Source organism: Cydia fagiglandana, chromosome 17 (assembly GCF_963556715.1).
Source record: "Cydia fagiglandana chromosome 17, ilCydFagi1.1, whole genome shotgun sequence".
Taxonomy (NCBI): domain Eukaryota; kingdom Metazoa; phylum Arthropoda; class Insecta; order Lepidoptera; family Tortricidae; genus Cydia; species Cydia fagiglandana.
In genome coordinates this window covers 2,391,806-2,410,348 of record NC_085948.1, presented here as the reverse complement: position 1 = coordinate 2,410,348, position 18,543 = coordinate 2,391,806, and the positions used below count along the sequence as shown (strand labels likewise).

Sequence of the window (18,543 nt, the reverse complement as noted above, 5' to 3'; positions counted from 1 at the left end):
ACCAATAAGAATTTTATTAAAATTTTCTTGTCCTTCTCAGAAAAATGGCAGCATGAGCTAGTAGAGAAATAAATGCAAACCTAAAGATATTTTTTATGTTTAACGAACGGGACTATAGGTATTTGATTTTCTAAATGGCACGGCAAGGGGTTCTCAAGTGATCCCCCGTCGAAAAAAAACATTTTGTCTCATTTGGTCAAAATCAAGTGAAGTGTACTGAGCTACAATGTAAAAAGACCTAAGCTTCATTGTAATAGGGAATATTGCCCTAGTAATATACCTACACTATACACGCAATTTTACACTGCAAGCAAAGTTACTGATATAAAGCATAAAATCACATATTTTTCAGTATTTTTGAAAAATGTTAGAGCTATTATCTACAAAATTCATCACAATATCATCGCTTAACGTAATTATGTTTTAAGTTGAGATCGTTATATTTTTAATTTACACACATCTAAATGTACCTATCTCCTTATGTGTTCAAAAACGGTACAACTAATTGTTGATGTTTTCTGACAAATATTTTACATTGTTTAGCGACCGTGTCGTTGAAAGTTAAATGTCAACTCACTGTAAAACCTAGCTAGAAAAAAAACATGAATTAGGAAAGTAATTGGTACAATTGTCTTCTTATTCTAACCTGTACTTGCGTCCCGCTCTTACGGACAGCTTGGTCATTGGTAGCCATGGAAATCAAAAGCTGCGATGAATTGATAAAAAGGGGAAAACTGACATAATGCAACCTTGATTAGAGTTAGACCAAGAAAAGTCTGCAGAGATTTTGATAGCCCACGCAGTGCAAGTGTTATATTAAACGACAAACTTCTATGAAATTATGACGTATAAATAACTCTTGCACTGCGTATGCTGTCAAAATCACTGCAGACTTTTCTTGATCTAACTCTAGTTATCATAGCCATAGTAAACATACATGTAAATCCAAATGTATGGCACCTAATTTCCGCCCATATAAATAATTTTCATTAAACGTCAGTCTGGCTAAGAGCAGAAATAAGCTGTTACAATGCGGCCTAAAATGTAAGGCTCTAACACATTCACTGCCAGCGACCGGCTAAGCGGGTTCTCTGTTCGTAGGGGCTTCTCGCTACATACGGGAAAACCCGCGTTATCGGCTACGCTCGTAGCGCGTGGGTCGCGCTGGCAGTGAATGAGTTAACATACGTCATTCATCTATGTCACACTTATTTGAATAACAGAAGATAATGCCATATTTCTCCGATAAAATTTGTAATTTACTTAAAATGTGAGTTGACATCTTAAAAATTGTTGAATTTCAATGTAATGATCGTTTGAAAGCGCTCGCGTCATATGCTTCCCTGATACTTCCACTAATTTATGTACAAACGATGCATTTAATTCGCCTTTATTTTTCGAAAACACGGCAGATGGCATTGGTCGTTTTATGAATAGATTAAGGTTTCAAGCGGGGTTGAAATGTGTGGAAACTACACCAAAGTTTCGTGAAATCATAGACTAGGAATCCTCTAGACCGAGTTTAGAGCAATTATTCCATGCAACCGATGATGCCAAAAATGCGGGGGTGCGCGGGACGAGGTGAGCTAAGTCCCGTGCCGTGATTGCTCCGTTCAAAGACACGGACGTCACACAAAGACACTTTCGACTCGAACATGGAGGAAAAATTACCGTATGCGTCGCAGAGGTGGTAGCGCGACTATGCTCAGTTTGGAAGATGTTTTGTCTGTAAGTGAAATAGAGGTAGCGTCTCCTGAGCGTCGGCGTCTAGTCAACTCTATGGCTGCTGCTCGACGCAACGTTGGCGTAACTGCGCAGCGACGCCATTTTTTTTCTATTGCGCTGACTAGACATTGACCCTCAAAAGACGCTTGTGTGGGGTGGCTCTTACACAACCTTACAATCTTCTTCCTCGCGTTATCCCGGCATTTCTCCACGGCTCATGAGAGCCTAGGGTCCGCTTGACAACTAATACCTTACAATAATCTCGAGATTTTTAAATCTGGTTAGTCTAGTTGGTGGTTTCAACCACCAACGCATAAATGCCTCCTCTATTTGAATGGGGACACTTTGGTGTCGTTTCCACACATGTTAATGACTTGATGGCATTAGAGTAAGTGTACGGTTTGGTACTCAGTGGAGTGTGACTTTAAATGTTGTTCATAAGTGCCAATGTTTTTATTGCCCCGTTTGGTTGCTTGTTTTTGCTCGTTTTGGAAACATACTACATATTTCAGTGAGAAACATTGTGAAATAGTACTTTATGTTTTTATTAAAGTTTTCTCTGATGCACTGTTATGAAATAATATTTTTGGTTTTTTCTTAAGTTCTTTTTTTTATACAAGTTGATTTCATGATCATGGACTTAAATGAAGAGTAACACAATGGGATGTCATATTATAAAGCAGTATATCTTATATATAATTTATTGTTAGGGTGCATCCATACCACAGTTACATTTTGTAGAACAAAGTTTCCAAGTGTTACTGCATTCTCCACAAAAGTTGCGGTGTGGGTGCGCGTTTATTATGCACTGTACCTACTGTAAGCAAGGAGAGCAAAAACAAGTAACAATCAATTTTCATCACTGTATTAATAAGGTAAAACACCCATTGATTGGCACCCAAAATACCGGTTTAATGGCATACAGTTACAGGACTGTGACACCTTTACCACTTCAGGGTTAAACATGTCAATCTTTGGTGGGTTGCCAACAATAAGAACCCTACGACAAACGCACATCGGACTCAATCGGATTGTAAATGAAATGTTGTTAGTATTATTTTTGAGATTGTTGAAATAAAGATTGTGGTCTTCTCTAGTCTCTGTTAAACGTCGATTTACACTATACTATAAGTTGTCCAATTTGCTAAATCAGTTGGTGTAAATCGTCCTTTAACGTTATTTATAACCTAAGTTTTTAGATGGTTAGTTTTTTTTAAACCACGCTCAGCCATAAAGGCTTCCGTACTTTTTTTTCTGAACACGTAATTTGCGTAACTTAAAGTACTTAATTTAGTTATAGTTGTAATTGACGTGGACTCTCGTACTGAAACCAATCTGCAGCAGACATCTGTGTATTTTGTCATAAATTTCTAGGACAAATGTGAGAATGTAGGTACAATAATTCGTACATTCAGAAAAATCTGAATTTTCACTAGTGAAACGTAAGCGATGTTTGTTTATATTATAAACAGAGGCTGTAACAGCAATAAAAGATCAGACTTGCTACACGACTTTCTCTTATATTAAAATTTTATTTCCCTTCTCAACTAAACAGTAAGTATACAATTTACACAGAACAATTATCTTGAGTTGTATTTTAATCTTGTACTTGAACACTGGTCCTTTTGTGAAAATTATCTGAAACTACTGATATGCCGTCAGAATGTTTCCAAAATTGAGAAAATTCTCATATTTTTGTGGGAATTGAAGCTCCATTTCAAAAATATTTATTATGAGATTTTCCTGAAAAATCTAAGAACATTTCTTTTTGGAAAGTTTCTGCAACATGGACATCTATGCCAGGGATAACTTGTCCAAGAAAAATCCTCTTTTATGAGAAGATTCTAAATGTAATGTCAGTTTTTTTAATTCTTTTTTTATCTCCATATTCAACATGCTAAATTATTAAAAATAAATAAATTGCAAAAACTATTCAATATGAATTGACATATTTTAAGTATTTTTTACATAGATTTACTTACTTACTCACTGCTGTGGCGCAACAACCCGAAGTGGATCTTGGCCTCCAACACCAAAGACCGCCATGTGTTATGCGCTATATACGCCATTTAGTGCATAATTATTGTTTTCCATCATATTTTCTCGGAAACGTTCGTATTTGTCATGCTACTTCAGTCAATGTCACTAATACTTTTGGTACCGAGACTGATTGAAATAGCAAGACATGTTCATATGTTTCCGTAAAAATATGATGGAAAATAATTATGCACTACATCTGTACACGTTTAATTGTTTGAAGAAACATAAATACAGCTTTGTTTAAAGATTACCAATTGATAAAATAATAGAGGCTTAAAATTTAATGACTGTTAAACGCTAACTTAAATATAACCTATTACCACAGTTCTTTGGAAACAAAGATGACGAAAACAGTTTTATTAAAAAACGAAATTCTATATTTCAATGTTCGGTCATATCTGATATCCTAGCCTCACTCACTAAACTCTGAATCTCCAGTTGCAACCGTAACGCTTTCTGCAAATTCATTTTCCTCAACTGTGATGCTATGAATTTTCCGTAAATATCAAACTCATCTTCTTTGGCCTCATTGTCTATGCTATTTCTATATGATCTGTCCGAGTTATCGGTACTGTGATGTTTAAATTTTTTCTTCTTTATTTTGTACGAGCTTTGTGAAGCTTCTTGCTTTATGTCTTCGGGCTCAGGTTTGAGGACCAGAAGGAAGTTGTCTTGCTCGGACTCGAAGGGGTCAGAGTTGGAGTTATCATTGACTTCATCTGGACTAACCCATATTTTTTGACATGATTCATCTATATGTTCTGCATGCTGTAAAATGAATGAAAATCACATTCAATCATTAAATTTATGGATGTTATTGTTTAATCAAATAGATGGATAAGATATGGTAAGTAAATATCAGAAGAATTTAGGTATAATACCTAACAATGTCATACTCTATGAGTATCTGCGAGCACACTATTGAAATTGGCAAAATTATAAATTATTTAAAAGAACAAATGTCATAGTAAACCGATTTCTAGCCTATTGTGGCTAATGCAAAAAGAAAACCCACAGGATGAAAGTAAGTTGTATAGTTAAAAGATGAAAAAGCGTTACTTAATGGTTACTTACATCAAAAAATGCATCGTCCATAACGTCCAGATCTCTTCTAAGCGTCTTGCTAAAACGTTTATGCCAAGCATAGAACCACTTAATAGAAGGCTTGAAAACAGAGTCCGGGCTAGATCGCTTGCGTATTTTGTTGACCTCCTGGATGTAGGTGGACCTTAAGTTCTTAATCTTCGTTCTCACTTCAGGTTCCGTCAAAGGCATGCCCGTAGCAGCTCGGAAATCGGTAATAATTTTAGTATAAGCTTTGTGCCTTTCTGGTTTAGATTTGTACTCGGGAACTCTAGGATTCCAGAGTGCTTCATTCTCCAGGTACAATTTGACAAAAGTACACGTTTCTTTTTCGCTCCATCTCATGTTTGTTTATATTATTTGTTGTTTTTCAATGTTTATTAAATAAATAAACTAACGTCGCTCTAGCAAGGCATTTGTTTTTGACAATGACAGTAGGACAAGATTGTATTGGGATATTTCCAACGTTCTATTTAAAATGTGTGTTTCTAGAAAAAGCTAAAACCAACCTAAAATGTGAAATATAAAGTCGAAATTGCTATGTTGAAACGTAGAAAATTACGAAAATGACCTCAACGTTAACGTGCCCAACCATAAACAATGATTTGTTTATGATGATTGTTATTTTTTTAAATTGGGGTTTTAAGGCCCCAGTACACAATGGGCCATCGCCGGCCATTCCAAGGGACGCATTTATGCGTTAGAGGGAGCAGGTGATATTACTATCTCATTCTACCGCATGGCTGCGTCCCTTGGAGTGGCCGGCAATGGTCCATTGTGTACTGGGGCCTTTAGAAACTAGTTTGTCAAGCCATTTTCAGTAGAAAACGGCGGCAAATTTTAAAAATGTAATGTATGTGAGAAAGTGTGTTTAATCAATGTATACAAAAACGGAATCCTTAAACTCTCGTCATATTGGTCTCTCCGTAAGAATTAAATTTAGCACATAAGTGAATTTTGGCCCAGGAATGTCTCATTTCAAACATAGAGCAGATCATACTGTCTTTTCCTTACGATAGTAGGGTGCTAACTAGCAGTGAGTATTATATTCTTTGGTGCTAGCCCTAAAGAAAGGGGTGAGTATAATGTTCCTGGTTCTTACTGACTGACAAGTTGTGTATTTTTCTAGTAAACATCAGTGTGAAGCATGATGATGATCAAAGAGTAAATAAAATACCTCAATTTCCATTTTCAGATTAGTTCCAGATAGGAATGGGAGCTGATATTGTAATTGTAAGAAATGGTAAATAAAAATAAACAAGCAGTTACTTAATATATAAATAATGTTTTATTATATTATAAAACAGATCATGAATTTAATCTTTGGTTCAACATTCCTAATTACAGAAATAATATTATAAAAACCAATTTTGTTGGTTTGTTTTAGCACTAAATAAACTTTGATGAAACTTAAAATAAAAAATTATTACTTTTGTCCTTCATAATATACTAAAGATAACTTTATCACTGCTTAGAAAATTAAGAAGAATAACACTTAAAAATACAAGTTCTAATGAAAGAGAATAGAGATCTGTTCATTGCACTTTTTCTAGCTTACTACTAATACTAAAGAATAAAAAACTTAGGAGCTTATGGTTTTTAACACTTTCTGAGTCTGTGTAGATTACAAAGCACATATTCATTCTGGTCTATAATATTGGAGCCGTACCAACATGTCACACAAGTTGTGTGCCGTGTCTCATATGGATCTGTATATTACAATAATGCACATCTACACACATCTATCTAGTGTGCACAGTTAAAATTAAAGTTTGGTATAATTTGAATGAATTAGTTATTTCTTGATAAATCAGACATCCTAGCCTCACTGACGAGACTGTGAATCTGCAGTTTCAGTTTCAAAGAATTTCTTTCATCCATCTTCCTCAATTGTGACGCTATGTATTTACCATAAATATCAAATTCATCCTCTTTTGGCTGATTTGTACTGTCCACAGACTCTGAATAGTAATTGTTAGCTCTATGCTTGAGTTTTTTCTTTTTAATTTTCTTAAAGGGTGGTGATGTACGCCTTTCTTTTTTAATATTTTCTGTGTCTTCGAGTTGGTTGGAGTCATATTCTTCGTCAGTATGTGGCACAAGGGGGTCTGGGTTGGAATCTTCAGTATTCTCATTTGGCAGATCCTGGTCCACCCACAATTGGCAGGAAGAGTCAACCTCTGGAATTTCATGGGTCTGAAAATAAATAAACAAAATCAGATTATACAGTATAGGGGCATTTCATGAGCGTTTCCTGTACAAACACATTTTATTTCGTTTATTACCTACATTTTTTAACATTTCAAGTCAATGTTTATTTTTACTGAGCTGAAATCTTCAAATAATTCGCATTTTTACGTAACAACAGTAGAGTATTTTGTAGAATGTTACTATAGTTCCATTTAGAGTATTTTGTAGAATGTTACTATAGTTCCATGGCCAATATCTATGAAGTCCAAAATTAAACTGTCTTCTGTCTATCAGCCCGAGGAGGTCTCATGCTTAAATTGAAAATTGTATCTGTACTTTGTCCATAATCTCTAGGCTAAGGTTTTTTAGCAATATGGATATGTAATAACCAAGACAATACAACAGTACTTACATTGATATAAGACGTAGAATGTCTATTTGTTGGTACGTGTTTCAAACATTGATCCATTTCATGAAACCAAACTAAAGACGGCTCGTATATGGCATCAGGACTCGACTTCTGCAAGATTTTCTGCACTTGCTGACAGTAAGTTGTTCTTAAATTCTTTATCTTTATTTTTATCTCGGGAATACTTAATGATTTACCTGTGGCCGCTTTAAAATCTGATTGAATACTACTGTAAGCTTCTTCTCGTTGATATTTTAATTTATAGCCAGTGTGCGCGGGGTTCCACAGGCATTCGTGTTTTATGTATATTTTCACGAACTCTAGAGTTATTGCTTCACTCCACCTCATTATATCTTGTTTAAATTGTAGGAAATTATAAATAAACAAGTTTTTCTTGCACTACACATACACAAGGCATATTGATATTTTGACACTTTTGACGGATGTGACATTTGGCTTGAAGTGGTTAATACACGGCCAAATGCTGCACGACCAATAATATACTCTGGCTGGCAGCTTGTCAGCAAAAAAGGCGGTATATTTAAAAAATGTAGGTGCGAAGAGTTGACTTACCATAAAAAAAATTGATTACACGTCTTTTTCTCCTGACGGGTGAGCCTAGTGAGTATTATATTCTTTGCGGGTGAGTGTGTTTGACTATATTATATGAGCGGCAGAAAAAAAACACTAAGCCCAAGGCCGTAATTGTTAAATAAAAAACCGGGCAAGTGCGAGTCGGACTCGCGCACGAAGGGTTCCGTACCATAATGCAAAAAAAAACAAAAAAAAAAGCAAAAAAAAAAACGGTCACCCATCCAAGTACTGACCACTCCCGACGTTGCTTAACTTTGGTCAAACATCGCGTTTGTTGTATGGGAGCCCCATTTAAATCTTTATTTTATTCTGTTTTTAGTATTTGTTGTTATAGCGATAACAGAAATACATCATCTGTGAAAATTTCAACTGTCTAGCTATCACGGTTCGTGAGATACAGCCTGGTGACAGACGGACGGACGGACGGACGGACGGACAGCGAAGTCTTAGTAATAGGGTCCCGTTTTACCCTTTGGGTACGGAACCCTAAAAAACCGGGCAAGTGCGAGTCGGACTCGCGCACGAAGGGTTCCGTACCATAATGCAAAAATAAAAACCAAAAATAACGGTCACCCATCCAAGTACTGACCACTCCCGACGTTGCTTAACTTTGGTCAAAAATCACGTTTGTTGTATAGGAGCCCCATTTAAATCTTTATTTTATTCTGTTTTTAGTATTTGTTGTTATAGCGGCAACAGAAATACATCATCTGTGAAAATTTCAACTGCCTAGCTATCACGGTTCGTGAGATACAGCCTGGTGACAGACGGACAGACAGACGGACGGACGGACGGACGGACGGTTGGACGGACGGACGGACGGACGGACAGCGAAGTCTTAGTAATAGGGTCCCGTTTTACCCTTTGGGTACGGAACCCTAAAAAGAGTAAAAGAGAAAGATGCCCGCAACTTTCCAACTTCGGCGTTCGCGGTAGACCCTAAGAGTAGGTATAGGTACATTATAATTATATTCTCAAACAGACTAAACTAAACTAGTGCCTACTTCAATTCTTGGGATTAGTTGTCAAGCGGACCCCAGGCTCCCATGAGCCGTGGCAAAAATGCCGGGAGAACTCGAGGAAAATGATGATATTCTCAGACAGACAGGCAAATAGAGTTACCTACGCATATTATTTAAATGTTATATTAATTCTTTATTTTTTTTATTCGTTTAAACTGGTTTATTATAATGCTCGTCTCACGCTCTGTAGGCGATGAGAAGTCACGGCAACATAATTATTATCAATTATTTACGAAAAGAATTACGAGGTACAGTAATTAACCCACGGTAATCCACTTTATTATGCAAAAGGGACGGTTTGTGACGCCCGCCGATATAATTATGAATTTACGCGAATGTGAGTTAAAATAAATAAGTAATTAGAAAGGTTTTCCATGTGTAATCCGACTGATTTTTGTAACCTGTGTGGGTTCTCTGTTTGTAGGCGCTTTTCGCTACAAAGTGGAAAAAACGCATTAACTATTGGCTAATACGGACGTAGCGCGTAGCGTGCGCTGGCAGTGGAAGTGGATACGTTAACGCTTATCACATTAAGTGCTACGGGTTACGCTCGTAGCGCGTAGCCACGTTTTCGCCGTATGGAGCGCGTAGTCGCTACGATCAGTGTACCCGACTGTCGTTCTTGGCCCTGAATATGTTAATGTTTTAAGAATAATTTTGAGATAATTTTCATCGGTACCTGCGTCAGTCTTCATAGAGTTCACATATGTTTGTAAAAGTTAAAAATATGTGAACTTTTCTCGAGACAAATAGAGGCCGATTTTTACATAGGTCAATCTGCTGTTATTCCCACTTTTTCATATTTCACAGACTGAAATATAAATGAACAATTGTTCTAATAGATATTTTTAATGGGTCGAATGTCTACTAACAATAAGTAGCGCTACAACTAAAAAAAAACACCGAGCTATTCGTGATGATTAACTGGTTTTAATGTATGGACTGTGCACTGCTTTGCATACCGCCGAGACGTCTGCCTGGCAAATACTGTCCGAATACAAATATGCAGGATCGAGTTACAATTCCGGTCGTGGCAGACAGAAAGGAAGACGTTAACGTGGCGTATTACCTATTGTCAGATACAAGAACTTTTATATAAAGACTCACAAACTTTTTTGTTAATATAAGTTAAAAATGGCAGGCACCGCATGTGCTGCAATTGTAGAACGGCCTGCTCCCGGCGGCGTCTTGCCGCCCGAGGGGATAATATTATAGGACATTCTATTATTCTTGGTTTGGTGCCACCTAAACATTAATAGTGTCCAAATTTTTTTGGCGAAATTGACCTAATGTCATGTTATAAGGTAAGTACCCCTATTAACGACCCCATTAAAATTGGCATTCATTACCGCGGTATGTACAAAATAGCGTTTAATAAGAAAGCTTATTAACTTTCTTTGAATCTAAGAACACAGAAATAAAGCCTTATCTTTTGACTGTCGAATAAGTATAACACTACTACGGAAACATCACACAAACAAGTCGAAAAACGTAAACTAGCGTATCAAGAGCGCAAGATTTGGTTGCACCATACTAACACGCAACACCTCAAGTAAGTAAACGCGTATTCTATTTAGTGATTAGCGTAATAATGGTAAATATTATGGAAAGACTAAGACTTGAGATTGATTCTTAGTTATTATCTTTATGATTCCCAAATACTTTATTTGCGATATTTGCTCGCCAATAGGGAAAAAAATAGGAAATTAAAAACCTCGGTGTTAGGTTCCATTTTCTTTGTGTGACACCTAATTTCGAGGTATACCTCGGTAATAACCTAATAACGGAAACGGTATTTTAGATTCAAGCGATCTTATATTCATATATAAATGCACATTTCCTTGACTTTTGATGTTATTGAATTATTTAACCTCCTATACAACTAAAGAGCTATTAACGTGGTATGAAATCTATGCAAGAACTCTTAATTTTGATTACAATTTTAGACACTTTCTCAGACGTTTTCTTAGAAACCCTTATATGAGAAACTCGTTCAAGTATTGATATAAAAACAGAAGTATTGGTTATAAAGTTTATTTTAACCATTGTTTTGTAATATTTGGAATCATACATATTGATCGTATTAAAAAAAAACAAGATAACTATTTATTTTGATTAATCGTAAATGAGTTTTAAAATTATTTGAATTGAACCGTTTAACGATGGTTAGAAAAGAGATCACTCGGTAATAAGCTGTATGAGAACCTAATACAGACCCACCCGAAACTTTCATGGCTTCGAAATTAATAGGTTCTTAAAATACCTAATACTATTGATATTCTTTGGTATACCAGGTACACAATAAAAGGGTTTTTAAAATTCAAGGGCCGAAGAAAGGCCCGAGAATTTTCAGACCTAATGTTGTACCGTTGCACATAATATTTTTTATAAGGCAGCAAACATAAAATGATATCTAAAGTCAAAGTAAATATTGGTTTTTAGATCTTTGCCTAGAAAATAGTTTTTTTTTTACAGTCAGTTATACAACTTTTCGCTATTGTGATATTAGTGATCATATAGACAAAGGACACGGCCCCCTACGCACCGCGCTTCAAATGTAGCTGGTTTAGAAATCACTGGCAGTCATTTAATCGACAAATAGAAGTGCTGGAGTAGAAAAATATATTTTATGTTAAAATAGACACACAACACAAACATACAACATTAACATTAACTTACACAGATCTTGTAACTATATGTATTGTGTAGAATATAATTGTGATAGCTTGAACGTTTTGGCGCAATTTGCCCTCCACGTCCGGTTGAAATAAGTAAGTATGTACCTATTTATTTAACGTAGATAGGTAATAAATTAAACAAAAATTTCGACAGCATCACACTTGCTCGTGAAGGGTAGCCCACGATGTTTTTAGCGTTAAAGGAACCAACTATTTCTATTTCATCATCATCATCATCTCAGCCATAAGACGTCCACTGCTGAACATAGGCCTCCCCCTTATGGGGGGTGAATGCCATAATCGCCACGTATTTCTATTTAAAATTCAATAATTAAATAAGTCTTATAATATGAAAAGCGTAGTATTGAATATACCATATTTTATCCATTATTGTCAAATAAATAATATTTTTCATAATTATGGAACTAAAAGTGCAACGAGTTAAGTATCTACCCTCGTAAAAAGGAACCCACATCCGCGGTATTTGGGTAACAGCGGTCCATTACCACGGTAATAGGCGATTTCGACATTTTGGTTTTAATAATTATTTTTTCCTTTATAATTTTCTAAAACAAGGCCAGAAACTAAAATAATATAAACTTTAATTAACAAACTGACCTAAAAAAATATGTCTTGGTCCATATACACCGCCGGTTTATGCTTAATTTTTGGCTCTTTTTGGGAAACTTGCTTAACCCCCTCGTTAATAGGGGTACTTACCTTACTTTCTTTGCCTCAGAAATACGTGGTTAAAATGTTTCAGGTTTCTGTTCCTCGTGAACGACTCGTGAGCACGTTGTATAATTATTAGAAATAAAAAAACTGACGTTTAAATCCAAGCTTTTATTTTCTATTGACTTTTGACTATGGCACCATGGCTTCATTCATTTTAATAATAATTAAATATATGAAATGACATAAATAAAATAAATAAATAAATATTATAGGACATTCTTACACAGATTGACTAAGTCCCACGGTAAGCTCAAGAAGGCTTGTGTTGTGGGTACCCAGACAACGATATATATATAATATACAAATACTTAAATACATAGAAAACACCCATGACTCAGGAACAAATATCTGTATCATCATACAAATACTGCCCTTACTGGGATTCGAACCCAGGACCATCGGCTTCGCAGGCAGGGTCACTACCCACTAGGCCAGACCGGTCGTCTGGTCGTCGGTCGATTGATTAACACTAATTAACTATAAAAATTAAACTAAAACATTTTTTTCTATTTAATGTCGTTAATTAAGTAATTAAGAGTGCGTTATCACCATTAATCTAAAATTGCTGGTGGTTACGTGTAGACGCTAGATAAGATTGACGCCAATTTCTTTTATGATTAAATCAATCGATATTTAATTTTCGTCCACCATCACTTCACTTCACAGTATCTGGCCTCTACCACGAATTCGCAAGCGACATAACGGGGAAGAAACCCTGATTTTAATTGAAAAGCAACATCGATAACGGGGTTTGATCATAAACGTCAAATTCCTTTATTAAGGCTCTACCACACATTGTCGCTGAAAAGTCAATGTAGAGTTAGAATTACGCGGACTCTAATTATATTACATTTTAATTTACTTCATCGTTGATTCTAAAGCTGTATAAGCGGAAAACACACTTTTATAGATCGCCATCAAACACTCGAAGCTGAGCGTGGCCACACCACCAGCCGACAGCGACAGCGTTCTCTGCGACATCTTCAACATCAAAAGGACAGTCTTCCTATTTTTAACATCGAAATTCTCCCACTTACAATCATAAATAGAGTCCTCGAAAACTTTGCTAGCATCCATCAACTTTTGCCCCAAATAGCAGTCCATACTGACTTGCATTAAGGAAAAAGGTAAAATTATAAACGTGTCCTCCAAACCCCCTAATAAATCTATACTAAGGCATGCTGTAACCAAAATAAATTCGACTGCAATCGCGTTCCGGAAAATACCTTCAAGCTTTTTAATAAGATCAATATTAATCGCGTGGCTTTTAACTATGACTTGCAAGCGATAGTTAACATAATTATTCAATTCCTTTGCTGCCTTTTTGCCTTCACTATCCCCTTCAAAATTCTCACTGTAGTGTTGATGCGCATCGCTCCAGAGATCTCGCATTTCTTGGCTGAGAGCCAGCAATCTTACTTCACTGTAACCAGTGGTTACGATGAGGAGACCACCGATGCATGAGGTTACGGAGCAGATAAAGAAAACGCAGATGACTATGTTGACTAGAGCGATCGGGTAGTTTGTTATGCCCAGGATAAATTTCAAACCTGTAACCAATAACTGATTTTGTACTCGAAGGTCTACCTCATGGTCATGACATGAACCTAAACTGAAAATCGTAGTTCAAGACCATAGTCTAATAAAACATGGTCTTTTCTTCCCAGAGTGACACAAGCCTACGTCACAATAACATGGCCGCTATATATAGCGCTATCGCATATTATCATATAGCACTGTCGCATGATGATGTAGGCTTGTGTCAGTCAGGTGACCTAGAAAAGACGGGAAGAGAGTACCAGGCGGAGTATATTATTATACCATGGTTCAAGACCAAAAAATGTTGTCAATGTTGCCACTTTTTACTAGCGCGTCTTGTATTTATGTAAAAATAAGTAAATAAAAGTACTTTTTTTAATGTAGGAGTAAAATTACCAATACATAAATTATATTAGCGTGTTTATTTATAAAAAAGGAGTTTACTATTTTACAATAAAAATATTGCAGTGGCAACATCTTAGGTACTTTTTTTGGTCTTGAACTACGATTTATAGTTTAGTTTATATTATCACACTAACACTAATTTAATTCCAAAACTTGGCCACCTTCTACCTACTGATACTCGTAAATCATGAGGTAGACCATAAATATAGCCCCCGAAGAAAAGCCGATATCTTTTTGAAATGATTTGATGGTTTGGAAACAAATAATATAAATACATATGAGTGAAGTTGGTAGTTTGTTGGTAGTTAATCTTCGACATAGAAATTCCTAGCAATAAGTAACTTAATAGGGGTACTTAGTTAATTAAAGAAAACGTAATTGATACAATGTTAATAAAGAACACATACTTAATTGATACAATATACATATCATATTATTTTCTGTGACAAAAAAATTCAATATAACAGATGGTATATAAATAGCTACTTTAACTTTTGTTTTGCCCACCACAATGATGATATTGATACTGGAAATGGAGATGAGGATGACAGATTATTATGTTAACAATTTCTTACCATACACCACATGTTTGTCATACAAGTTAAGTCTCGACACTGCTGACGGCATCGCAAGAGGCTGCAAATTAAAGATGAACGCGTTGCCCATCGTGACAGCCCAGAACAATATCAGTCTCATCTTAACATTCCTCATGAGGTCGGCCATTAGGGCAGCGGTGCCTGGCCAGTGGAGCTCGCGGTCATAGGATATGTAGTCAGCCACTAATGATTGCACTTTGTCCCTGTAAAGGTTTGGGTTGGAATGAATCCTATATTTATTTTCCTTGATTATATCGTATTTATATTTTTAACCATCCGGGTTTGAGAAGGTACTTATTAGAGTGTCGTGTTATATTGTCTCTATCAATTTGTAAACAGTGGTACTAGTGGTTGGACTTGTGGTCCGACCCCGGTTCATATCTGTATTGAGGCTTGTAAGTTATAAAAAAAAGAATGTTTTAAGATCCTTAACTTAATACAGCCTTATGGCAATTAACCATGTTTAGAAATCGCTTTCATAATCATAATTTATGTATTTGTTGTGACAATAGGAATATAAATTATGAGGGAACAGATGAACACACATACATACCCACATACATACCGGTCAAAATCATAACCCTCCTTTTGCGTTGGCGTAGTCGGGTAAAATGAGATATCGATAAAAACAATGTTTGTTATTCCTTTCTATTGTATCATTGGGTTTCACTATACATGCTTCTAGTGTGTTTAGGCACATTTTTCCAGTAGGTACTACTATACTACTAGTACTTACTGATGTATGTACATGTACATTAGCTTGTTGATGCCAATCAAGCTGGTGATGCTGAGGGACAGCGCCATGATGGCGGCCAGGACGTCGCCCGTCTCCCGGCAGTCCACCAACACGAACACGATCATGGACGCGTAGTAGTTGAAGAAGTATAGCACTATGGATACAGCCGCCAGGAGGTAGAAGAATATTGGGATTGCTAGGAAAAAATATAAACCACTTGCATATTTGAGCCGTTTGGGGTTGAGACTATGGGGCCTTGGGGGGAAAGCGCCCACAGGGTTTTCAGAGCGCAGGTTAGTTGAGTTGACGCGTGACCAAAGGGCTGGGTCATATCTAGCGCAGCGGATCAGCATTGCCATACAACGTGGTAATGCTGCCAATAGTTTTTAATTTTAGTTTGTATTTTCTAGCTTAAGGCTTTTTATTGTTTAAAAAAGGGTGTTAGACTGTATGAAAAAATATAATATTATACATTCTATAGTTAAATATAAGTCAAGTTCCATGGTGTCCCAGTGCGCAAAAGTTTTTTGCAGAAATCGCGAAGCGTCTGGGTGACGTAACTGGTGACCGAAGAGCTGGTGGCTTCCTCGCACAACGTATCAGCATTACGATACTACGAGGAAATGCCGCCAGCATCCTTGGTACAATGCCCCAAGGGGCATTAGATTTAAGCTAGTTATTAATTTATTTTATTTAGTGTTTGTATTGTAGTATCTTACATTTCGCGCTACCCTCGATCTTCACCGCCACCATTCGCAGCATCACCGCGACATTCCACATCATGGTCGGGAGATCGCAGTGCGCGAGGCCGAACTTATCCATCGTCTCCATCATGCTGTCGAAGCCTCTGTCGACGTAACTAATAAGATCAATATGGGTAAGACCGTCTATCAGGTTCTCACCGTTTACAAGCTCTTTCGTTGCTCCTAACTTTTGAGTCAGTCCAAAAAAACAAAATAAATTTTATTTTAATTTTCTGTGGAAAAGAAAATTTATAAATTTATGTAAATGACGAATTTTAAAGGATGATTCTTTTCACTAAACTACGTTCGTCAACATTGGTTGTTCTGCATTTAGCTGGTAGTCTACTCGACAAACTGAAAACGGTGAACAATAGAGATAAACCAATTTCTAATAATGTACACCAAAATAAGCCTATAAATAAGCCTACAAATAGGCCTAATTCTGTTGAAGGTGACTACTAACACACTAATAAACACACTCGAATAAAGACCCGACTACGCCAAGTTTTTATGCCAAGTGCTACATCAACTACCTATGGCACTCCGGGCTAGCACATGATTGTCGCGACAGTAGGCTATTGACTCTTGGAGACCTTATACATCTCTAAGGATAACTTGATAAACTATATAATCTTATAGTTCTGACACCTAGAGACGCCTCTGACACCTGTATTTTGTATGTAATTCGACATTAAGAGACCATATACATCTCTTAGTAATTGTAATACGTTAGATTGAATTGTTAGTTTTATTTTATAAAATTGTTGATGTTATTATTTTTGCTTTTATGTAAATTCAATGTTGACGTGTAAAAGTGCCCTTGTGGCCTATTTGCTGAATAAATGTTGATGTTTGATGTTTGATGAGTATCTCGCGGCGACATAGACTACCCGTCCCTCTTTTATTAACATTGTCAGAAAAAGACGGGCCGTCTATCTTTCTGCGAGATACTGTCGCTCCAATCTTGGACTAGGCCTACTACGGTATATAATTTTCACTGCCAAGTCTATGCAAACTTGGTGTTGGACGGAGATCACCCAGTATTGTTCCGTTACCTATTATTGAGGTGTGCAATAAATATATCTTAAAAGTATATATAAGCGATTTATCACCCAAAATGTGATCTTTTCCAGACATCATTTGGGTAGCGGATTAATTGCGAAAGAGTTATTTATTAAGAACATTGGGCAAGAAGTAAAGGGCTAAATTTACCAGGAGCACCGAATTGACTTTGCCACTTGCAGAATTGCAATGAAATAGGCAGGCCAATTAGTTCGATGTCGTTTAACGCTGTGTCTCGGTTTGCAGCCGTGATTGTGCATTTATACCCATTGTCGCTTTGACCAAAGGACGTGGACGAGATGAGAGCTGAAAGCGGAATTTTTGAATAAAATAAAAATTAGATTATATCGCTTCGAGTGAGGTCCGAACAGGGGTCTCGATTGTTTCCCATAAAGTTTTAAGTCATAATGTATTGTTTGTCCGCATTTTCGTTAGTCATAAATTGGTTTATTTCAGAAATGCGTGACTTTTTAGGATTGCCATAAAACAAACCTAACTTAAGCTAACCTATCCTGAAAATCCTGAAAAGTTAACGGTTTAAGAAATATGACAATCATTACATTATGACTTCCAATTATTATGTAAAACAAAGGGATCCGTTCGGACTGAGCTGTAGAGTGGTATACGTTTTCATGTACGTAGTTGGTTAGCAAGGCCTTAAGCTTCCATTTGGTAACTTCGTAACCAGTTGCGAATCAATAGATCATCAGACGACAACCAATGGTCACTAATTACAACTACAAGTTTAAAGCCATAATTTAATAGGTAAGTATTATACCTACCAAATATACCCACATTTTTGTTTAATGATATTTATTGCAATTACTCTTGTTTGTCACCTGACAAATTATTCTTATTTCGTAGCTTACGAATAGCGAATAATTACGGATTTACTAGTAGTACTAGAGACTAAAAAAAGTAAATAACTCTGTCGCTTATGACATATACCCACTGATATTCCAGTTTCCTATTTCAAATATTCCCAT

The 18,543-nt window shown here is 36.3% G+C and overlaps 4 protein-coding genes across 4 annotated transcripts in view; 1 reads left to right on the top strand and 3 right to left on the bottom strand.

Moving 5' to 3' along the window:
* LOC134672787 (tRNA (adenine(58)-N(1))-methyltransferase non-catalytic subunit TRM6) overlaps nt 1-18,543 on the top strand; it is a 193,673-nt gene that overhangs the window by 55,294 nt on the left and 119,836 nt on the right. The window lies entirely within an intron of this gene.
* LOC134672799 (uncharacterized) lies at nt 422-5,266 on the bottom strand. The gene is made up of 2 exons (XM_063530758.1): nt 4,840-5,266; nt 422-4,533 (listed from the first exon to the last, which is right to left on the bottom strand). The coding sequence occupies exons 1-2, from the start codon at nt 5,191-5,193 to the stop codon at nt 4,147-4,149; spliced, it is 741 nt and encodes a 246-aa protein (XP_063386828.1). The 5' UTR covers nt 5,194-5,266; the 3' UTR covers nt 422-4,146.
* On the bottom strand, nt 6,165-7,893 carry LOC134672797 (uncharacterized). Its single transcript, XM_063530757.1, has 2 exons — nt 7,451-7,893; nt 6,165-7,044 (listed from the first exon to the last, which is right to left on the bottom strand). The coding sequence occupies exons 1-2, from the start codon at nt 7,793-7,795 to the stop codon at nt 6,640-6,642; spliced, it is 750 nt and encodes a 249-aa protein (XP_063386827.1). The 5' UTR covers nt 7,796-7,893; the 3' UTR covers nt 6,165-6,639.
* LOC134672762 (uncharacterized) lies at nt 12,570-17,768 on the bottom strand. The gene is made up of 5 exons (XM_063530705.1): nt 17,708-17,768; nt 16,472-16,599; nt 15,753-15,948; nt 14,996-15,219; nt 12,570-14,026 (listed from the first exon to the last, which is right to left on the bottom strand). The coding sequence occupies exons 2-5, from the start codon at nt 16,584-16,586 to the stop codon at nt 13,335-13,337; spliced, it is 1,227 nt and encodes a 408-aa protein (XP_063386775.1). The 5' UTR covers nt 16,587-16,599; nt 17,708-17,768; the 3' UTR covers nt 12,570-13,334.